Below are 24,769 nucleotides of genomic sequence, written 5' to 3'. Positions count from 1 at the left end.
GCAAGTACATCATTTAGGAATCCCTGAAAAATTCAAACTCTCAGTCCTTCCCCAGACTTAGTAAATCCAAATTTACTAGGTCTACAAATCCTAACAAATTCAAATTTGTTGAAATTTGCATTTCAACAAAGTCCCCAGGAGACTCATATGCATATTACTAATTGACAAGCACTGCTTTGATGGAGTTTCTTTACAAGCGCAGTGGCCACAGGAAAAGAAGCATCCAGATATAGCAGAGAATAAGCCCACTGGTTTCACAAACCCACAGGCAGGACCTCAACTATAGTCATTACTTATCATCACAATTATTTACAGCACTAATAGCAGCAGTTTACATGTGTATAATGGCTTAGAGTAAAAAAATTGAATGCCTCTACATTCCTTTGATTTATAGACTAAGCCTATTATTTCCACTTTGTGGATACAGAAAACCAAGGCTCAGAGAGACGGAATAATCAAATACGCTGCTAAGTCGCTTCAGTCGTGTCTGACTCTGTGCGACCCCGTGGACTGCAGCCTACCAGGCTCCTCCGTCCATGGGATTTTCCAAGCAAGAGTACTGGAGTGGGTTGCCATTGCCTTCTCCTAATCAAATATGAGGTCCCCCTAAAATGACTCTTTGTAACTATACCTCAAAAATTGATCTTCAACACAGAAGCCTAAATTAAAGCTAAATTAAAGCTTTACTCTACTACAGGTCCCTTTATAAGTACGTGGTTTCTCATTAGCTTGTACTAAACTGATCAGTAGAAAAGATCAATATTTTGATCTTCAAATATTAAGATCTTAATACAATATTAAAAACAATATTTTTTAAAGCAATGCAGGCTTTTTGCTTTTAAGTCCAAAGTAATAAAGGTACAGAAATGATTTTTTTTTTTCTTAAGAAAAATCACAAGAATTCAGGTCCAAGTTAAGCACTAAGCAGTCACCTTTGGGCACTGTAAATTGATACAAAGGTGCTCTGGGTAGCCCTGGTCCTTTTTCAGCTCTGTTTTCAGAGTCTGTAGTACTGTTGTTTGGACCTCCTATAGCTTATGTTGCTATCTCCAACTCCTGGCCAAGTGCCTGCAGAGAGAAGAGGTTAGTAAGTGTCACTGAATGAACAGATGGAGAGACTGATAAACACAAGGGAATGTGACACAGTCCAGGGCCAAAGGAATCTAAGACCTGGATCAGAAGGTTCTGGAAGGGATGTGGCATCACGTCAGCAAGCAAACTCTTCCTCAAATAGCTAGTGTAATTTCTCTAAGTCCAGACATTCAGACAGCAGCAGGGAAGAGAAGAAGAACAGGAAGTCCTTCCAATGGAATCCATTGGCAAGACTGATTTGTGTGACCTGTTTTGGATAAATGGGGTAGTAAGTCTGTGCTTTGCTGAACACGTCTGTTATCATGCACCTGTATGTCCATCCATCTCTAGACATTTCCCTCCCTTTCCCTTCTTCTATCTCTTTTACCTCCCTCATTTCCTTCTACCCTTTTTCTGTTTTTCTTCTAAGAGAAAGAGTTTGCACAAAAAATTCCAATTTTCTCACGTCTGAGGCAGAAAAAGAGAAAAAGAAATTTATATGTGCATACCCACCTGAATTATTAATAGCCAGGAAGAGGAGAGAGAATTTCCAGGCAGGTGAGTTGCTGTTGGTGGCTGATGTGGCCTGGAGTTGTGAGAAGGGTGGGTGTGAACGGGAGAAATGAGCTCTGAGGTCAAGAGCTGTGAAAAGCTGTTTCCTGAGGTTTGCACTGACCCCTAGAGTCCACCTGCGGCTCCAGGCAGCCTCCAGACGAGGGCACACCCTCCATGCTCTCTCACTTCTGCCGAACCTGACACTTTGCTAGACCCAAACCTGAACCCCTTCTAAGAGCCATTCTGATCTAAGCCCCTGTTCTTACTATTTCTGGAATGTCTTCTTTGCTCTGCATACATCTTTTTCAGTTGTTTGTTTTGGACAGTATGCTTTATAATCACTAAGTTCATTGATTTTACCCCACTATAATTCTGTGAGGCAAGTATCTACATTGTTCCCATTACTTTTAATCACTAATCTTTGTTTCTAATGTGTCACGGTATGGTGTAACCACATATTCAAAGTCAGTGTTTCTATCAACTAAATCACTGACTCCTGGAGATAAACAGCATGCTTTCTTTCACCGTTTTCCCTGTCTAGGACAAAGCCATGGCTAGCACTTAGCAAATGTTTTCTCAGTGTGATACATTTCGTTTCCTAGAGGTGGACTAGAGACAGGGTAAGAGCTCAGGTCTAGGGTGTGCTGCGCTGCGCTGCACTTAGTTGCTCAGTCATGTCCGACTCTGCAGCCCCATGCACTGTAGCCCCTCAGGCTCCTCTGTCCAAGGGGATTCTCTAGGCAAGAATACTGGAGTGAGTCGCCATGCCCTCCTCCAGGGGATCTTCCCAACCCAAGGACTGAACCCAGATCTCCCACGTTGCAGGCAGATTCTTTACCTTCTGTGCCACCAGGGAAGCCCCAAGTTTAGGCTGAGGTTAGTTCAAATCAGGCTTCTCCAACCTTTGGATTCATGACCATCTAGGGCTTGGTCCTCAGTTGCTCTGAGTCTTGATTTCCTACCTCTATATCCATCTCCATCTTTTACTAGACTGTGAACATCAGGGAGACAGGAGCAGTGTTAATTCTTCAATCTACCCCCTTTCACTGTCTCCAAAAAGCATCTAACTGAGTGTCTAGCCATTAGGCATCGAGTTGACTATTCAGTGAATGAATGAATGTTCATAATTCTCTATGCATCTGCCTCCCCATTAAAAAAAAAAAAAGGAATTAAAAGGAAAACATGCCGCTTAGCTGTTATGGGGAGAGAGACACAATTACACTATGTTATGCATACAGAAAACTAAACAATGAGACTGGAAAGAGTGACAAAGGATATTGAAAATAGAAATCAAGGTTGGGAACTTACCAAGACTCTGTCTATGGAAAATGTGAATGCTCTCTGGAACTTTCCCAACCCAGTCCCTGAATATGTAACACACTTCCAGAAGATCTTACTCGGACTTTAACATCCCATTAGCAGAAAAAAACGGGGAGTACTGTATAGGTTTTAGGTTCAGAACACAGTCTATTTCTGGGTTTGCAACTGAGGTGCTGAGACGCTTCAAACAAGGGCAAAGACTGAAGAGCACGCAGTTAAATCAGACTGGAGTGAAGCAGTGAAATAGGACATTAACCCACTTGAAGACCCTTGAGGCCTCCAGCCTTTCCCCTTGGATAACTTTGAAAGGCATCCAGTGAGTTCCAATTTGGGCAGGGGTTTGTTTATTCTGCTTGGTTCAAGTCAGGGCTACAGATCCCTAATGGTTTTCATGTCCCTAAAGGTTTTCCACATTTGGGCAAGATCTATGCTTTATGGAAGCTCAACGAGGCCCTGCTCCCAGCTCCTCGGGCTGAGCAGTCTGCGTCAAGACCAGTCAAAAGCCCAAACTCTGAGAGAAGTTTAGCAGCATATATCCCTTGGCACACGTGTGGGGATTTTCACAATGCTGCTGTGTCATAGTAAAAATGCCTCCATTCTTAATCAACTGTAATTTTTATTACCTTTTCATTTTTCTCCCTGTGATGCTAAATTTTCAAGACCAATCTTTTTTCCTATAAGCACTGCCCTGGGCCAACATAAACTACATGTGTTCACACTGGCTTCTGGCCCTTTATTTTGAGCACACTATTCCTGATCCGGGAACATCCATGCAGGTTTGTGATTACGACTCTCCCTCCTTCCGAGGGTGTCCTACCTCCAGACTCTTGACCTTTGTTGGCATTTCCTTCCTAAAATTCAACCTGCTTTAAGAGCCTGCGATGGCTCTCTAATGCTTTAGGTCCAAATTTTTCCCTTGTTTTCTCCAAATTGTGACCACATCTACCAACTTAGCCTTATGCCTCCTTGTATTCCCCTCCATGAGATCTCGACTGAGAATCACTTCCTCATTCTCACCCTTTACTTTATCTCACATATTTTTCTTGCCTGAGACCCCTTGCTTGAATGAGACCCCTCTCCCCCATTTCCAAGCAGAAACAGGTTCACAGAAGACATCCCTGCTTCCAGCCCAGCCCCCTAAACCCAAGAACTGAAATTTTCCCCGGCATACCACCCAGGGCACCCAAAAGAAGGTGTCTGCAGGGCCGGGCAGGTGAGAAAATGAGACCCGGGCTGGGAGGGAGACAACCCAGCAGTGGGGTTGGGGTGGATAGGGAGGGTGGGCTGAGCTGGTACATCTTGCTTGGAGGCAGGTGCATGGATCAGGGCCAGGGGAGAATGGGGGCCCAGGGGAGAATGGGGGCTCAGGGGTGCCAAAAGAGATAGAACTCTACAGTCTAACTCAAAATTTCTCTAATTTAAAAAAATACTGAAGCTGTCAAGGAAAAAGCCACATGGCCTGGATTTGGCCCGCCAGGGAGTTTTTGCTTCCTTGGTTAAAGCAAGACACTGCTATGACTCAGTACTGAGTGAGTCTGGCCTGGAGTGGAGGAGTGTTAACAGTCCCCCTGGGCCTGCGGGGCGGGTAGTGGGGGTGGGGGGGTATCATCAATCTTCCTTTCTAGTCCACACCACAAACCTTTCTTCTAAACTTCTTGGAATACACTTCCCAGGAAGTAGAGAGAGCTGGGTTACTAGGTTATTTGTCCTTTGCCTGCCTCCTCAGAACAACCACAGAGTACTAAGGCTCATCTGAGCTGTAGCTTTCTTTCAGAGTACCCTTTATTCTCTGATTCAATATCCTCGGTGGTTTTAAATGCTAACATTTTTATCTGGGTATAAAGAGGGCTAGAGTCATCTCAAGCTGATTTTTGTCTGAATCATCCTTTTGAAAGAGAAATCCTATTGTGTCCCTTCTTCTGTTTGAAACTTGGTTTTCCATGGCTCCCAAGGATACAGACAGGGACCCTTAACTAGAGTCTGTCCTTTCTGGCAGCTTGCTTTACTTTTCCATGGCTTAGCTTCTTCTCATGTAAAAATATGAGTTTTAAATTAGATTTAAAAAAAAACAACAAAAAACTTGTCAGAGTGTCCGGCTCACCGTGAGCACCCAATACCTGCTAGCCTTTGTCATTCTGAGTCCTCCAGACTTTCTTGAGAGAGAACCCTCCAGATCTCAACTGTCCACTCAAACTTCAAACCTGCCATACTCCTGGCTATCATGGGGCCTTGGCACACAATGACTTCTGTCTGGAACATTCTTCTTGCTCCCCTTCCCTTAGATAACTAAGGAGAGCCTTTAGCCTTACATGGAAGCCTTCTCTGCTTGGGTCAAATCTCCTTTTTAGAGGGTCACATGCACATGGCCCTTCCCCTGGTAGCATGCACCATGGCCACAACTTGTCGTTTATTTTTGTAATTACTTGATTCCCTTCTGGTCTTTAAGTTCCATGTGGGTGGGTACAATGTCTGTTCTATTCCTGGTAGCTGGCAGTAAAGGTATTTAATAATATTTGCAAGATAAATGAATTTCCACCACCAGCGGCCTGTCCTTGGCATGTGTGGGGGTATGATGACCGCTGAGAAGACGGCATTCCCCCAAATACAGAGAGGGAATATAGACCCCTCTCTCAGTGTGAGGGCTGTGGAATGGAGGCGCCTTCATCTCTTTGCTCAGGAAAAAGACTCCAGACCCTTCAAAGCAGGGCTAATGCAGAGATTGGGGTCACTCCTTTTCCCCTTTTCTCTTTTCTCAACAACAGCATAGGTCCACTTTGCAGAGATAAGACCCTCAAGTGCCCTTGTCAATTGGCTCAGGGGTATGAGGACACATAGAGCAGAGACAGAAACAGACCAGAGAGAAGTCATTCCATGGCTGTCTGCCTCAACATGGGCCAGGGCAGGACTCTCTCACTCAGAGGCCAAGGAAGATCAAAGGCTTAAATATTCCTTGTATGGCTCTCAGACTGTCTGACTTCTGCCCTGTACCTCCAGTCACAGATTGAGCAGGATGGGGACCAGCCCAAGTGAGTTTTGTAAATGATGCTTGAAAAATAGTCATTGCTGGTAAGTTAACTCTGGATGGTGATGGTCACGGGTTCGAACCAGATGGCTTCAAATTTCTTTCCTGGTTTTAGTATGGGGAATTGTATGTTATCTTGAGTTGCATGTATGTATTCATTTACTTATTTTTTCACTCAACAAAATATTTTCTGAGACATCCTCTCCCATTTGGTTGATTCTGTGCTATGACTCTTCAGCCGTAGATAGGAAGATCCTTCCACCCACCCCTACAGGTTCCCATAATAAAGAATGCTGCAGATGTCTTAGCAGTCCTGGGAGGAGTACAGGGCAAGGAGGCAGCAGGTACATAGAGAAGAGATCAATTTTGTAGTCTGGATGGACTTGCAATCAAATTGGGGGTTCCATGTTATATTTATGTATGTACACATTCACACATGTGTATGTACACACACACACAAGGTCAGTACAGGGTGAAATGTGAGTCGGAGTTAAAACTGTAGGATTTCCTGCTGGTTAAGAACTTGGGCTGGGGATCAGAGAGACTTGGAGACCAAACGCAGGCTTTGCCCCTTTAAGCCCAGCTAAAGGTTTTAGTTCTAGACTTGGTAGTCCATAAGCTCAGATCCTGTGCATTGCAAGAGTCTCTGAAACTGTTATACTCTCAGTTTCCCTCCATGTTTCCAGATCATCCACAAAAATTTCTGCTTGAAATGGATTTTAGACCAGGATGCTTACTAATGCACAAGTTGAGTGATTCTGGGTGTGAATCGGGGTAAAATACCCATGACTGTTAGCAACAGTGTTTCTGGTGAGTGTAAAATTCACAAGGAGAGCCTCAGAGGGGCTGAAGCAACCATTTGTTCAGGCCATCATAGAATCATTTGTTATTACAATGAAATAGAGAGTAAAAAAGACTTAAAATGCCAAATATGTACATATTTCTAGCTGGCAAAACATTTTATACTTTCCAGAAGATGGCAAAATCTTCTGTTAGAGTTTAGTCCATTGAAAACCAAACATTCTTAAAATGTCCACTTACAACTTTAACTGTACTAGTAATTTCTTGGTTTTAAGACTCAATTCCGACAGAAGTTTAAATAATGACTCAGACTGTCCTGAGATCTTCTCTTTTTTCCTCTTAAATATTTGCTACTAACCCACATGTTATTATAAACAAATTTTAAGTATATTCCACTATGTTCTACAAATGTTCCCATGGACAAGAATTTTCCTAGCTCATTTAAGTGAGGTTTTTGTCCTTTAAAAAGGTAAACAATTTAAAAACACTCAAAAGGATTAGTTACATATATTGAAACATTTACTTTTATTGTAAAGAGTAATGCATCTTCATAAAAATGTACAAACTCTAACTTGAACACTAAATTTTATACCAATCTTAGTAGACATGGTGCCCAATCCCAGGAATAAATGCTTAGTGTCTTTTCTACTCTGGAGGGAACAGAGATGATACCAGCAAAAAAAAGGAACTAAAACAACAGAAGCATCATAATAGAGGTGAGAGCTTGTTTTCCTTAGTTACATAAGGTGTTCACATTTCTCCAGGCTCTTAAGTGATTTTAGAAACCTCAGACTTCACTCAAGTTGGTACAGGGACCCTCTGAGCCCATATATTCTGTTTTTATCTCAACTATAACATTTATTACCATCTGAAAATTGCAGGGATGTTTGTCCATCTCCTGCACTATCAGGTAACTTTCTTGAAAACTAAGACTGTCTTATTCACTGTTTTATCCTCAGGGCCTAGCACAGTGCTTGTCGCATAGAAGATGCTCAACAACTGTTTGTTAAATGAATTCATGAATGATCTGATGCATGAATCTTAAGGAAAACCTTACAAAGGGGCAGACTCCAGCCTCTAGATACCTCCTTTCAAGTGTCCTGTAAGGATGTGAGGGCAATCTGGTTGTGACATCTATCACCCCACTGATTGCCAGGGTTGATTTGGCTGATCTGGCTGGCCAGGCGGGTGTCCCCTTCCTCCCTCACCGTTCCATGTGTGTCCCTCCTGAAGCTGCACACTCGGTCAAAGAGGATGACCATCCCTGATAGAGGAGGACCGGTCTTCGGTCAAGGGTATATGAGTAGCTGCGCTCCCCTGCTAGAACTTCCAAACAAGCTGTCAAGTGTCCTGTAAGATACTACTTTTCTGAGTTCAGAGCCAGGGAAACCTGGAGGTTTGTGTGCATCTAAGACTGAGCTAAGAGCAGAGCACCTGAATTAAGAACAGTGGAAGGCTGGCATTTCAAGCAGCTGGTAAGGGTGGCAGCAATCATCGTCTCTACCCTTGTCATCCTCAGCATCACATCATCAACCTAACATTTACTGAACAGAGATGCCAGATACCTTGCTCAGTTCTTTATACACATTATCTCATTTAGTCCTCAGAACACCTCTGTGAAGTTGTCACTTTTATTCCTGATTTACAGTGGCAAGCACTAAAGCCTAGAAAGTAAAGTCACCTATTCAAGATGGCATAGTGTTGAAATTGAGACTCAAACCCAAGATAGAATGACATTCCCAGTCAATTTCTTTTAACCATGAAGCAATTAATAGGACAAAGAGAGCCCCAGTAATACTTTTCTTATTCATTCTAAGCCCTTCTCCTCACTTACTTTAACAAAGCCTCTGTCCCCCTTCTCATCTGAATGTGAGCCCCAAATGGCTGCAGAAAACAGTATCATCGGAAACAAGGGGCTTGAATCCATCAGTTTGCACACAGGCTCCAAATGCCTCTTTTTAACCACTAGTTATGTAGTATGGACAAGAACATCAACATTCAAACAGTATAAATGCGTAGGGGGTGACAAATAAAAGGCCTCTCTTGGAGGCAACCATTTTTGCATGATTCTGTGCCTATTCTTTGACAGTTATCTTTCAACTGTAAAAAAGATTTTGGAGATTTCCCTGATGGTCCAGTGCTTAAGAATCTACCTGCCAATGCAGGGGATATGGGTTCCACACCTGGTCTGAGAACTAAGGTTCCACATGCCTCAGGGCAACTAAGACTCATGCAGTCTAACTACTGAAGCCCAAATGCCCCAAAGTCCGTGCTCCGCAACAAAAGAAATCACCGCAATGAGAAGCCCGAGCATGTGCTGCAACTATAATAGCTCCAAGTAGAGAAACCCTCATGCAGCAACAAAGACCCAACCCAGCCAAAAATAAATAAATAATAAAGTACAATTTAAGGGTGGAAAGAAAAGATTTGCCTCTTATTAAAAAAAAAATATATATATATATATATATTCCCTTCCCTTTCAAGAATAGTGTATTTAATCGCCTCGATGGAAGATGAGAAATTTGGCCCATTCTCCCCATCACTGCAAATTACATCTTTTTAGTTTTATTTTTCTGTTGATAACTGTATTGTTTCAGCTTTAAATATTATTCTTCTTGTGCTTTCTTTTTTTTTAATTTATTTTAAATTGATTTAAATACTATTCTTAATCATCTCTCTTTATATTTCAATTTAAATGTATTTCTTAACTCCCCCAACGTTATCCAGCTGCTCTTTCTCCTTCTCTAAACCTTCCTTTTCCAAAATCAATGCAATGATTTCTTATTCCAGGCTGTTTGGGGGGAACATTTACTTACTGACATTGAAAAGTCATATTTTAAGACTTCTTGATTTAAAATAGTTATATGAGTTCAGTGTTATATGCAATAAGCAAGCTTTGGAGGAAAGGATTGGAATTTGTTGTTTTTTGGGGTACAGAGTTTCAAATAACTATCTTGCAAATGGTTTTCTGAAACATGGCCCACTCTGAGTTTCTGGATCTAGGACTTGGTATTTTTATGATCAGTTCAAATATGGGATGAGATGGTTGGATGGCATTACTGACTCAAAGGACATGAGTTTAAGCAAGTTCCGGGAGTTGGTGATGGACAGGGAAGCCTGGCATGCTGCAGTCCATGGCATCGCAGAATCGGAACACGACTGAGCGGCTGAACTGAACTGAACAAATACGGGAAGTCCAAGTGACTGACTGGGGTTGCTGTCCTCACCAGTCATCTTTCTGAATTTAGTGTTAGGATTTAACCAACCCTTAACTTCTTGATTTCTTGATGCAATGGGAAGGATAGATGAGCATATGATCCAACAATTCAATTAACTTTTACCAACATTGGAAGGATGTACTACTAGTGGTAACAACAAGCGACAATTTTGTGCACTGTACAAAGGTCTGTACCCAAGTGGAAGAGAGATTTGAGTCTACATGCTGTGCACTAAATGATGTATGTGGCGATGAGGCTTCATCACTCTGGAGAGAGTGAAGAGGGGGCCTTTTTGTAATTTTTACAGATTACAATGGGCCGGCAGTAACCGACACTGCCTTAGCAATGCTGTTGTTCATTTGCTCAGTTATGTCCGACTCTTTTCGACCCCATGGACTGCAGCATGCCAGGCCTCTCTGTCCCTCCCCATCTCCCCGAGTTTACCCAAGTTCATGTCCATTGCATCAGTGATGCTGTCCAGCCATCTCATCCTCAGACGCCTTCTCCTTCTGCCCTCACTCCTTCCCAGTATCAGGGACTTTTCCAATGAGTCAGCTGTTTGCATCAGATGACCAAAATACTTGAGTTTCAGCTTCAGCATCAGCCCTTCCAATGAGTACTCAGGGTTGATTTCCCTTAAGATTGAGCGGCTTCGTCTCCTTGCTGTCCAAGGGACTCTCAGGAGCCTTAGCAATGCCTCATCCTAAATGCCTCCAGTTCTCACTACTCTTTCCTTGCATCCACCTTCTACACCAGGCATTCTCACCTGAAGTATCAGAGATTCAAGCTCTTCCCCTCCCCCTTTGACCATGCTTTTTTTCCCCATTGGTCATGCCTCGTAGCTTACAGTATCTTAGTTCCTCAACCAGAGATTAAGCCTGGGCCCTGGGCAGTGAAATCATGGAGTCCTAACCACTGAACTGCCACGGAATTCCTGATCAGAGACTCTTGATTTGGTAGGTTTGGGATGAAGCCAAGGAAAGCTATTTTGTGGACACTCAGGCTGGGCGATTCTGATGCAGGTGGGCTAAAGATGATTCTTCGAGCAGCCCCACTCCACACTGCAGCCAGATGGATCTTTCTAAAGGATCTGATCACATCACATCCTTCCTTAGAACTCTTCTGTGTCTCTCCTACTTACAAGGTAGAATCCAAGCTCTTTATCATGAATTACAGCCCCCTGGAGACCCATTTTCTTGCCCCATACCTTCTTATTTACTTCCTGTGCACCTCAAACTTTGGCCATAACAGCATGGTAGACCAGCACTCCCTGAACACATCATGCCTTTTCCTGTCTCAAGTCTTTACATCTGGGTGCTCTGTTTCCTCTACCAGTTACCATTGGCTCCTCTATCTGTCCCTGATGCTCACAGGGGAGTTTTCTTCATCAGTCAACACCCCAGGTCTCTATTCCAACCCACCAGATCCCTCTCTTCACAAAGCCCAGCTAGGATCCACTACAGAAAGAAAAGGAGATCGTGTTTTTACGGGGTAGCAAGTGAGGAGTAAATGGGCTGATACAGTTAAGGGGGCTCTGGACCCCCAGAGGCAAGAGGTGTCTGAGGAAGAGGGAGAAGAGTTCAGACAGGGAGCAAGGAAGGCCCTGGTGATAGCTCTGTAACCATTCCAGGACTTTGTGCTGATAGTACCTTCTGAGACACTGAAAATAACTTTTGTACCAGCTTGGAAACTTACTCAATGTATCTGCACTTTCATTTGGTATAAGCCTGATATGTTTGTGCAGCCCACAGTGAAAATTAGTGCTTTCTTTGGTTCTAAAATTATCTCATTCAATTAAATGCGATAAAGAGCAACGATCACATGTTGCTTGATTCTGTGAACACATCTGCCCCCGGAATCCATGAAAGTTTATGGACTGTCGGTTCTGTGCCTGGTCCTGTGTCAGGCAAGATGCTCATAGGAGAGGAGGATGAATATTAGAGACTGAAACCAGAAAAATCCATAATCAATTAACACAAAGCAGAAATGGACAGTGCCATCGGAGAGCTGCAAACATGTCTGCATCATAGCTGTGACCACAGGCCCTGGAGAAGCTTGATCTGAGTTGGCTACACACACTGACTAGTTGTATGACCTTAGGCAAGTCATTTAACCTCTGTGAGCTTTAGTCTCCTAGCACTAACAATTTCTTCCTTACAGGATCTCCAAAAAAGGACTGTCGAAGTTTCCTAGCGCTGCCCTAACAAAATAGCACCACTGGATGGTTTAAAACAACAGAACTTTGTTTTCAGTTCTAGAGGCTAGAGGTCCAAAAGCAAGGTGTTGGCAGGGCCACACTCCCTCTTATACTCTGGTAAGAATTTTCTCCTGTCTCTTTCCAGTGGCTGCTGCTGGCTGGCAGTCCTTGGCATTCCTTGGTTTGCATGCATCACTCTGATCTCTGCCTCTCGTCTCACATGGTGTTCATCCCAACATGGTCTGTCTGCCTGTTTCTTCTTTTGATAAGGAAAACCATTCACTGGGTTTAGGGCCCATTCTAACAGAAAACAACCTCATCTTAATGCGATTACATCTGCAAAGATATCGCTGCCAAATAAAGTCCCATCATAGGATCTGGGGTTTGAACTTCAATGTATCTCTTTCAAGGGACACAAGTCAACCCAAAAGGACTACATGAAATAATGCAGATGAAGGACTTGGTGCATTGGCTGAAACATAATAAGGACTCAACAGGCTGCCTGAGTTCAAGCACAGACTTTATCACAGACTACCCGTGCACTCTTCAGCAAGTCTCTTCATATCTCTGGGCCTCAGTTTCCTCATTAGTAAATAGTACCTCTCTCATTGGATCATTGAATGGTTTTCAATGAAGTCAAACATATGAAGCATTCAGAGTAATACCTGGCACCCAGCAAGAACTAAAAAAATATTCACAACTATTACTATGATTCTAATTCCAACCCTTCCCTATGCCCAACTCTCTCTTTACAGATGGGAGAGTTTACAGCTTCACATATAACAGTAATAAGGATGTCAGCTTGGAAAAGTTTTCTTAAAAGTTAGTTCCTCTGCTTGACCCTCCTCCTCCCCCAAAATACACTTGATTGTTTTGACTTAAGAAGCATCATATCTCTGGTGGTATTTGAGGCTGATGACTTCGTGCTGCCCTGGAGCCTTGGAGATGTTCCCCCTTGTTATAAGCAGGGGTGTGGAGTCACACTAGTCAGAAGTACTGCGCAGGTTTAGGTCACATCTAGACGTCAAGTCACACTCCTGGATCATGCCTGGCCTCATGTATCCCAAGGCAGAGGGCTTTCATCCTGCACCCACCAAGCTTCCTGGCCCCCTGAGCTACAGACCCCACCTTCAACTGACTAGCCTTGAACTTTGTGAATCTTTTTAGGGTGGCGGTAAGGGCTACTTCAGTAAACTGGAATCCTATTATTACATTTTCAATGAAGTGAGAAATATTATCTTATAAGTTGAAGGCTTCCAGATGTGATCTTTCCATTCTTCACTGAGGTGACACCGCCCTAGACAATAGTGGGCACTGAATAAATACTTCTCAGTTGATTAACTGGTATCAAAACATACCCCAAGTTGCATTAAAGCATACTTTAACATCAAGAAAATAATTTCAAGGTCACAAAACTAGTAAGTCAGATTTAAATACACTTAAATCTTGGAATTAGAACCATGGAGACATCTTCTCTTGCCTGGTAGGCATGTAAAGCGTAACTGTTTTGATTATGAGGAAGTCAACCAAGACAGCCTTCATAAACTTAATTATTTATGAGGTACAATCACATAGTTCAAATGTGTGTGTGTATATTCCTATTAGGTCTTCCTATTTTTATACGCAAAGGTATTCACTTTAGAAAAAGACACAAATAGAATATACTTATTGCAGCAGAAGAAAATAAGTTGAAAATTATTAGACCTTTCTATCAGAAACAGAATATTCCCCATTTTCAAATAAGAATATTACATCTGCAGGGCACTTTTTCTTTTCATGTGAAAGTGAAAGTGTAAGTCGTTCAGTCACGTCCAACTCTGTGACCCCATGGACTGTAGCCCGTCAGGCTCCTCTGTCCATAGAATTCTCCAAGCAAGAATACTGGAGTGGGTTACCATGCCCTCCTCCAGGGGACCTTCCCGACCCAGGGATGGAACCCGGGTCTTCTGCATGCAGACTTATTACTATCTGAGCCACCAGGGAAACTCTTTATTTTCATATAATATTCTATTTATAGTCTAATCTATGATGAATAACTTTATTTATTAATAACTATTCTATACATACACACACCCAAACTGGTTAAAAAATGAGCATTTCCTACTACATAATTTAAATATGGGTGACTATGCTTTGTCCAAGTTACATGTAAATATTTAATCTTTTGATTTACAAACTTAGGAACAAGCTGATACAAAATGTACACTTGAAAACAGCCACATTATATTGAAAAATCCTCTTCCTCATCACTATTTTTTTTTTTTTTACTTTTGCTATTTCAGTGCTTTGAAGTGAAGTGAAATGAAGTCGCTCAGTTGTGTCCAACTCTTTGCGACCCCATGGACTGTAGCCCACCAGGCTCCGCAGTCCCTGGAATTTTCCAGGCAAGAGAACTGGAGTGGGTTGCCATTTCCTTCTCCCATTACTATCAATTACCTCATTGCTTTCTCTCCCTTTTGACCTAATCTTGCTTTTGTAATTTTTAGTGGGGAGTACACTGGAAAAAAGAAAAGCAGGCAATGGATTTAGAAAGCGTCTTTCTGATTATTGAAGTCAAGAACCCTTTCGGCTGCCACTGCTCTGCAGAGTTGGTCCTGGGATTCTAGCAAGGTTAACGGGGAGGAGGAAAAGGGGGATTAGATGGGGAGCAGAAAGATCTTGGCTGTATTCAACTAGTGGAAGTCCCTGACCTCCATTTTCCATTTTTTGAGACAGTATGCTGCTGCTGCTGCTGCTAAGTCGCTTCAGTCGTGTCCGACTCTGTGCGACCCCATAGACGGCAGCCCACCAGGCTCCTCCGTCCCTGGGATTCTCCAGGCAAGAACACTGGAGCGGGTTCCCATTTCCTTCTCCAATGCATGAAAGTGAAAGTGAAAGTGAAGTCGCTCAGTCATGTCCGAGTCTTAGTGACCCCACGGACCGCAGCCCACCAGGCTCCTTGGTCCAGGGGATTTTCCAGGCAAGAGTACTGGAGTGGGGTGCCATTGCCTTCTCCTTGAGACAGTATATCCTTGCTGATTGATGCATCATATCAGAAAATGTTTCTCATTATTTGGCAAACTTTCCATTGAGGAGACGGACCATCCTCACTGGTCCTGAAGGCAGAAAACCAGGAATGAACTGACTGTCGGCTGATTTTTTAGAGCTACTCATACCACTGGAGGGGTGCAAACTGATGAAGATGTTGGAGAGTTAGAAGAATCTTGTAGACTGTGGTAATGCTGCAGAGCTGGCCAATCAACCCTGACATTATCAAGTCCTGACTTGGGAATGCCCTGTGAGCAATGAAGAAATTGGTTGGACATTTTCTCTTCCTAGTCTTACCTACTACAGGCAGCTCCAACCCTCATTTTGTAATCATAACCACTTCCAGGAGACAAGTTGACTTGGGGCATCTGTAGGTCACCTGGAAAGCTGTCTTCACATTTCTTTTTCACAAACTTGGTTCTTTCTAACATCTTAATGGGCCTGGCACTAGAGACCTGCATCATGTGTTCCTCCTGTTTAAATCCTTTTATTTGTGAGTGTGTGTGAATTTGTGTAAAAACATATATAACGAAATTTAGCATCTTAACCATTTTTAATGCAGCTGAGTTATATTGAGTAAATTCATATTGTTACACAATTATCACCACGATCCATCCTCAGAATTCTTCATCTTGCAAAATGAAACTCTGTACCCATTGACAGTAACTCCGCATCCAAACCCTCCCTCCACCAGCCCCTGCAACCGCAGTTCTACTCTCCGTCTCGATGCTTTGGACTATTCTAAGCACCCCCACACGAAAGGAATCATATAGCATTTGTTTTTCGTCCTCCTTTTTTTCCCCCCTACCTTTTCTAACTTGATTTAATCCACTTTCAATGTGATCTCTCTCATGGAAAAGGTCATTCTTTTTGACCCTCTTCCTTACCTTTTCCCTCTGGGAAAAAATTACAAACTCTGTCCTGTCTCCCTCTTCCCTTCTTCATTCCATTTATAAGCCTCTCATTAAAAGAAAAGAAAGTTACTGGGATAATAATTTTCTGAATCTTTCACATTAGGTATGAGTTTCAAAATATAATTAACCATAATAACAGAACTATAGATGCCAACATCTAAAATCTCTGAAATGGCCCAAAGTTCTTTACAAAATCTCCATGCAAGTTTTACTTTACCTCTACTCATCTTAATTAAAATGGTTTCCCCTCAACAACAAATGCCTTTTAACTCATTTGTATTGCTTTTTTCCTGGAGGCTGATGCTCAGTATTCTAATAATTGTGTTTTTGTTTCTATTCCATGGGAAGTGTGTAGATTACAACTGTGTTGTGGGTTAAGGAGGTTTTTGAGGACTAAAGTCTGGAACCAAATCACAATGTTTAATACTGCTTCTCCAGGAAAGTGTTCTGAGTTCCACACAGCTCCTAAGAAATGAACTCTGGAAAATGAGTCGTTTATAACCTGGAGACTGAATGTGTCACACACTTCCCATAGATTTTCATTAGTGACACAGAGCTGAAATTTGTTGGCCTGCTTGATGCCACAGAACACACAGTGAACAATAAAGCAAGCAGGCAAACATGGCATAGCAGCCAAGCATGTCGTCCAGACCCCTGCTGGAGTAGGAGGCCAATAGAGCTCAAGACCCAGCTACTCAATATGCTGAACCTATAGGCTCTCTAAACACTCCATGATTTTTGAACGGCCATGTATGGTTTTTTAAGATGTATTACATTCCACTGCATATTGAAGAACCATATATTTCACTACAGCACATACAGATTTTGAAAACCCCATGGGAGAAAGCACTGAAGTTGAAAAAGATGTCCAAGAGAGCAAGGTAGAGATACAGAAATTAGCTTGGAGCTGAAGCCAACCTGCTAACTATATTATTCAGCAGAAACTACTTACAGACGGATATCAGACACCATTAAAGAGCTGCAAAACAGAAAGTTAAAAGAAACTCCCAACTCTTGCATAAAACCCAATTCAATGATAACTCATTAGCTGATGATCCAACAAGTCCCAGAGATGGGAATGCTGATCTCAGAGTTCTGATCTGAACAGGAACGTGCAAAGAGCAATGGAGATCAACTTACTTACTATCAGGGCAACAGACACCTTAACTAATGGCCTCCTTTTTTTCCCCCAAAGGTCTGTGTAAGACTGGAGGCAGCCTGCCTGGGAACCAAAACACAACATTTGGGGAGCCTGGAGATATGTCCTTTTTCAATTAACAGAAGAAACAAAGTGGCTTTTATTGACTTTGTTCCTTTGCAGCCAAACCATTTGTCACATGGACCATTAACTCTACTTCCAAACGCTTTGAACTCTTAGAGTCACTTCCACATTATTTGGCTTTTAACTCTGTGCAGTCTGTTCTTTGAATACTTGGTGCATGCAAATCTGGCTGCCTCACTAGGATGATAAAAACTTAAAGGCAAGAAAACTGACTTGTATGTTATTAGGATCTCCCATAAGCCCTACACACTGCTTGGCACAGGGCGGGTATCTGATATAAAAGCCTGATTAACACACAGGATAAGCTCCTTACATAGAGTCGCAAGCATTGAAGCTCTGCCAACTCTATATGTCAATTTCAACTCGAATTCCCAGGAAGATCACTGATGCAGAATGCAAGCTTGGCAGTTACCAGGAGCCACATCAGAGTAAAGAAATCTTGAATCCTGTGGGTAGAGGAAACCCTTACTACCTAGCGACTACAAGTTCCATGGGTGGAAAAGTGAAAGTGAAAGTCACTCAGTTGTATCTGGCTCTTTACGACCCCATGGACTATACACGCCACGGAATTCTCCAGGCCAGAACACTGGAATGGGTAGCCTTTCTTTCCTCCAGGGGGTCTTTTCCATGGGGGTAAGGGCTATGTTTTGTCCCCAACCCAGAACGCAGGGGCTCAAAAAACGTATGCTGAATGAATGAAACATATATGGATCTAAGTTTCTCCTCTTTAGTCTCTGGGATTAGTGGTCCCCATCTTGTGTTTTCCTTCTTTCATCATTTATAACCGATCCACAACAGTTAAGGTGACACCAGAAAACAAATTAGCATGGCATCCACATGGTACACAGACAGGTGTGGACCTCCTCTAGGGTCTTCCCAAGGGGTGCTGGGGTGGGGCGGGGTAGGGGAGGTTGAAGGTCAAGGAGGAAGACCACTGGTGTGATAATCGCAGGTCTGGGGCTTGCTGTGGAGGGACGAGAGGGGCTCTCCTTGCGAGAAGTGGCAGGATGTCAGAGAGGGTTCTTGGCAGCCCCTGAGCAGTGGAACGCTGCTCTGCATGGTCCCTGTCTGGCTGGCAGCTTCCTGCCAGGGAAGGATGCCAAGTGGGTGGTGACAGCTGTGCAGTGCACAAATCTCCATTGGTGTGCAGCCATTTCTGACCTGCCTGTCTGCCACTTGTTGGCAGCAGCTGGGAAGTTCTGATTCAGAGACCCCATACTCCACTAGTTTTCATTTCTTAGCAGGATTGCTGACTATCTTAGTCTTTTAAGATGGGAGTCGTTGGAAGATGGCCTTTAGCTTCTCCGGTCAACATGAACCTATTAATTCTGTGTAGGCAAGAGGACTCTATTCCACTCGGTTTTGAGTGAAACAGTTGGTTTTCACTGTGACCACATGACTACACTTTTTCATGAGCTTTTTCATTTTTATTTTTTTATAGTAATTGACATCTGTCATATACCACCACTATGAGAAATCATCTATTAGAATAACTTAAAAAAATTAAACACAGCCTTTTAGTCATTTACTTCTTTTTAAAAAGAAACTTCAAAATCTTAACGTTCATTATTTGGAATGCTTACACCTTAAGGGATTTTGGTAAAGGACTATCATTTTATATTCTTTTAAAGCAGCTACCCTTTCTGAAAGTTGTTGATAAGAGGACTCAATTTTCCATGAGGAGATGCATAAATGTTAACTCAGACTCTTTTCTGCATTGAACGATGAAGAGTTAAAAGTGAAATGTCAGACAGTACCTTTCAGCATCATTCGTCCTGTGGATCCTCCAAAAGAATTGAGGAGGCTGCTTCTTGCTCCTAAAGATGTGGTGGCTTCCAGGAGAGAGCCGGTGATGTACTGAGATATGGAAGTCCTTTGCAGGGTGGCACGATACTCACACACTGTGTCTCGGACACATTGCTTTAAGTACGGACTGACACTGATCCTTTCATGGGCTGTCTCGGAGGCTGGGAGCTTGGCGAAAAAATGGAGAAGAGATCTAATTGTCTCTTCCGTGGCTTCTCCCCTTCTCACTGCACTGTAGATCTGTGAATAGCACAAAGTACAGGAAGTATTAATCTAGTTTCTTAGAAAAGCAAATTAACTTGTTGACAAAATGCCAAGATGACTTATTAAGAAAGAAGTCTCAGTCGCTCTAAGCGCAAACACTCGTGAACACTGGGCTCATACATTAACCTGAACATTCTACAGACACCATTTATTTGGGAAAGCTATGTGCAGTTATGAAATAGGTCGTTCAAACAACCCTGCTATCAAACAGAGCACTTACGACTTGTACCAACCAAAAATATATTCAGCTCAAATTTCTCCTCCTCTTTAACAGAGCAAAGCTCGTCTACAGTGGGACAAGGGCATACCTTTCCTATTTGTCGTTCTGGACTCTCTTGAGTGACTCCCCCAGATCTGTCTATCTCCAAGGAACCCTGCAGACTCACATTCATGAGGAATCCTCCTTTCATGCTCAGAATGAAGGAAGGGTGAGTGGGTTAAGGGGCAGGAGAACTTCTATGTTCCCTTTTTGGTTATAAGCTTTCGATCCATCAGCTTGGATGAAAGTCTTTGAATCCCTTTTCCCCTCTTCCTCCCTGACCTCCACATCCAGCGAAATGACAGATCCTGTGCACGTCTCCTTCCTTCCTTTCTTCCTTCTGCCTCTGCCACTATCCTGATTTCCTCTTTCCTTCATCATCTGAACTCACCAAGAATTATTTCAAAGATATTGGATTATTACAACATTTTCCCAGCCATAATTCCAATCCACTTCAGTGCAATTGTCCAACATGCATTCATGTAGCTCTGCTCTGTGCAAGGCACTGCATTGAAAGATGTAAAGTGTTTACGAAGAGTAACAGACACCCCTTGCGCTGTAGGACTTCACAATCTAATTTAGAAAGTGAGAGCTGAAAGTTATGAGGTTTGACATGATATCTGGGAGGTATGGGGTTTTGTCAAGGTCTCTGGGAAGCCGGAGCCTTCTTGGCAGTGTATAAATGCCAGAGAAGAAAGATAACACAGGGTGAATTAATCTAGCTTTCTGATGGTGGAATAAATGTTTACTATATTGTGTTGTCTCCATCATGCTACCTTGAGCACCATGCCTTGGTTGACAATTGATGCATTAAATTAAAAAATTGTTCTTCTGTGTTTATATACCAGTTATGTGTTAGGCCTTGGTAAATACAACAGCTTCTCCTCTCTGAGAGTTCACAGTCTAATAAGGAGGGTGAACAGATAAAAAGTTCAGGGTAGGGTGACAGTGGAGGTCATTTCCTCTGGTGACAGCGATGAGCGGCGAGGGAAGGGAAGAACCTTGCATGCCCTCCAGACTACGCACACACCCTTGTGATGCTGCACACTCCAAAGCTCACCTTAACTAGCACGCCAGGGTACTCAAAAGGACCCCTATGGAGCTAGTCTGTGGTAACACCCCGACTAGATTCCTACTCTGCCTTCCTCTGCTTTCTGGTATAGACTTTCCATTTGAAGACAGGGTGTGGAATCTTTAATTCTGTTGTTAAATTCCTAGTGGCCACAGAGATGGTGTGCTGGGACAGAAGGAGCCCAGGCTTTGGGGTCAGGTTTGTGGGGTTGCACACCCAGCTCTGCCTTGACCAGTCAGAGAGGATACTAATGCCCATTCTTAGAGATATTCTGGGATTCCCCCCGACAATACATACAAAGTGCCAGTCTGGTGTCTAGAAACGGTGCCCATTAGCACCGAGCAAGAAGAGAATGGACCCTGCTCTAAACAATCATTAGGTGATTGTATAACAACAGAGCACAGTCTATGAAATTCACAGTGATGGAGTTATACCCTTGCTCTTACGTGCTGGATAATGTCATCCTAACCTTATTTGGGTGTATTGTGAGGACAAATGGGGGTAGAGAGTTGCAGAGCTCAGGACCTGCTTTTCTTCTCCCAGCTCCAAATCACACAGGCAATCTCTAACACACTAAGTCTCAAAAGAGTCCATCAGAAGTAAACACTCTGGATGTTCAGAGAAGAGAACCCACTGTGAGATTTAAGAGGTAAAGATAAAGAAAGAAGCCTGGCTCTAACTGGGGCAGCTGAGGGAGGCAAGTCACATGGCAAGTAAAGGTGAAGAGGCTGGAAAACATTGTGTCCTGGGGACAGTGAGGAGAGCAGGTATTAAGAGCAGAGAGTGTAGGGAAATCATTGGGGAATTGAAAAGTTCAGTTGGCTTGACAAAGGAGAGCCTTGAAAGTCAAGAAAAGAGGTTTAATCTATCAGAGATGGGTAGCCCTTCATTGTTTTTGGTCTATTTGTTTGTTTTCAGCGGAGGAAAGCTGCTAAAAAGGCCCAGTGGCTCAGTGCTAAAGAACCTGCCTGCAGCGCAGATGCAGGTTCAATCCCTGGGTTGAGAAGATCCCCTGGAGTGGAGCATGGCAACCCACTCCAGTATTCTTGTCAGGGACATCTCATGGACAGAGGGGCCTGGCAGGCTACAGTCCATGGGGTCGCAAAGAGTCGAATACGACCAAGAAACTTCACTTTCTTTCACTTTGCCACCGGCAGGCACATAGTGAATCCCTCCTAGATTATCCAATGGCTAGTCCACTTGCCATCACAGACACGTGAGAGAGCCCAGCAAAGATCAGCTCATCCAAACTAGGAGAACCATCCAGACAATTCACAGGAACACAAGCTATATAAATGACTGCTGTATAAACCATGAAGCATTGGGAATGCCTTGGCACAGGGCAAAAGTCAACTTACACAATGATGATGTGGTAGGTGCAATGATTAGTATTTCCTTGCATGATATCTGAATCCACACACTAGCCCTATGAGGTTGACTCATTTTGCAGATGGGGACAGTGAGCCTAGAGAGGCAGAGTGAGACAATTAACTTCACACAGCTGGTAAGCGACTGAGCCAAGACTGAAGCTGGGTTTGTCCAGCTCTGTGGTTCCGCTTTATCCATTGCACTAAACACGGTCACACCCAAAACCCAAACAACAGCATTCAAGAAAATGTTGTTTTTTGGCAAGACTGTTAAGTGAAGTTAACATTGCAGTTGTTATAGTTTTTATTCATGATAATTCCTTTCATGGTCACCCTAAAGTACTTTGGAAAACAGTCAAGTTACGACTAATGAATGAGCAAATATGTTTCCTTTTTATGGAGATTTGTAGTTTAAATTACAAGGTGAAAAAATATATAAACTTTATCTCACTTGATTAATGTGGTAATAGAAGGTGCTGAAAATTAAACAGACTAATGCCCTATATGGGTCAATATCTTTTTTGATATAAAAGCAGCATCTTACAACAGGGCATCCAATCTTGGTAAAAAGATATGTGTCCATCCATTTATCCAACGACTGATTTTTATTTATTGAAAACATACATTGCGCCAAGCCCAGTGGCTTTGGGGATCCAGCAGAAAGCAAAAAGAACTTTATTTTACTGGAGGAAGGCAGACAATAAACAAGTAAATCAAATAAGTTAGCTAAAAATTGCAGGCTATTATAAATAATCAAGATACATTTCAGATATGGACTCTACAGGACTTGCTAAAGTCACTGGGAATGAAGGAAGGAGTCAAAATTTTTATAGTTGGCCATTGTGGAGTTCTTAGAACTTTTAAGATCTATACATATTTTTTAGATTCCACATAGAAATGATAACATATTTGTCTTTGAGATAAATATAAAGCATTTGTCTTTCTATGTATATTTGCATAACATAAATATAAATCAATATAAATATTATAAATTGACTATACTTCAATAAAAAAGATTTATATAAAGAACTATAGATCAATGTTGCCAAAAGTGCCCTTCATAGCACCTATGTTTACCCACCACTGTGAAGTGTGAGTGGGTCCCCTCCATGGAATTACACTACTTCCACTATGGCGGGGCTGTGTTTGAGAAGCATGACCTCAATATTATGAAGTTACTTGCATAAAAGCAAGCAGTCCTTAGATAATACTTAAGGAGACATTTGAAGTTCCTTGTAACTCAAGAAACCAACACTGGGACATGGAGTTCAGATCCAAACCCAAATAAAACAAACATTCAAGGCTGGGTAATTCAGACAGAGATGAAATCAGACTTAAGAGCACTGAAAGACATAAAGCAGCCAGGCACATCGGGTCCATAGCACTCACCCAGGAGGAAAGCTCCTTCTTCTGTACAGCCAGAAAGGGCTTTGTCTTATCTTGACTTCTACTTGGGTCAAAGAGAGTGCTTGACAAGGGGAGTCAATTTCGTACTTGCTCTGTTCCAAAAGCTTTCTTCCTAGGGTCAGAGCTCTGGAAAATCACAGTGTTCTAAGATCTGATAGCATATCTCATGAAATCTTTCAACAAGAAGAAGGCTTGTTACTTAGGTGTCCATTGACCCTTAACAGTAATATTTGTGGGCTTCCCTGGTGGTTCAGACAGTAAAGAATCTGCCTGCCAATGCAGGAGACCTGGGTTCAGTACCTGGGTCAGGAAGATCCCCTGGAGAAGGGAATGATTACCCACTGCAGTATTCTTACACTGGAAATCCCATGGACAGAGGAGCCTGGCAGGCTACAGTCCATGGGATCTCAAAGAGTTGGACATGACTTAAGTGATGAGCACACACACACACACACACACACACACAATAATGCTTGTAATCACCACAACATCTAATGAACGTTTAAAATGTCTCACTGAGCACTGAGACACAATTTCATCGAAACTCCAGAACAGCTCTAGAAAGAGGTCCTACTATTACCATCACATAAAAATAAGGCACTAATGCGCATACACCTGACTCAGCATCAGGACTCTGCATCTGTAAGCCAGTACTGCTAGCCACCAAACCAAACAGTTAGAGAATCCTATACTGCTGTTGTCAAAGAAACCTTTTTTCAGAGAGGGGTAGATAGCTAGTGGGAAGCTCCTGTATGGCACAGGGACCTCAGCTTGGTGCTCTGTGATAACCTAGAGGGGTGGGATGGGGTGGGTGGGAGGGAGAATCAAGAGAGAGGGCATATATGTATACATATAGCTAACTCATGTTGTTGTACAGCAGAAACTAACACAAATGGTAAAATAATTATATTCCAATTTAAAAAAAAAAGCTAGAAAGTAAGGTAGAGTAGATGCAAAGTACTGATAAATTTACCAACAGCTGAATTCGCAACAACGCTACTGACCATTAGACAGTGGAGTCATACTTTCAAAATCTGAAAAGAGAACCTAGATTACTATGGGTATTGCAGTAGCGATCCTGCCACCTCTCTTTATGGTCTGTTTCCTCCCTCTAGAATGCAACTTCAGGAGGATTTTATTTCCGTTTTCACTCCTCTATCACCAGCGTCTGGAAGTTTTGGCATTAC

General features: G+C 42.7%; 1 protein-coding gene across 5 annotated transcripts in view; it reads right to left on the bottom strand.

Moving 5' to 3' along the window:
• Window positions 1-24,769, bottom strand: part of PLCE1 (phospholipase C epsilon 1) — a 374,028-nt gene that overhangs the window by 179,414 nt on the left and 169,845 nt on the right. For all 5 annotated transcript variants that reach the window (XM_060405024.1, XM_060405025.1, XM_004020045.6 and 2 more), the window contains one exon: window positions 19,165-19,453. In XM_060405024.1, the coding sequence (XP_060261007.1) occupies window positions 19,165-19,453 (289 nt within the window). The remainder of the gene's footprint in view (window positions 1-19,164; window positions 19,454-24,769) is intronic.

Source organism: Ovis aries, chromosome 22 (assembly GCF_016772045.2).
Source record: "Ovis aries strain OAR_USU_Benz2616 breed Rambouillet chromosome 22, ARS-UI_Ramb_v3.0, whole genome shotgun sequence".
Classification (NCBI taxonomy): domain Eukaryota; kingdom Metazoa; phylum Chordata; class Mammalia; order Artiodactyla; family Bovidae; genus Ovis; species Ovis aries.
Note: the sequence above shows the minus strand (reverse complement) of the source record. Positions and strands in the feature narration are given on the sequence as shown.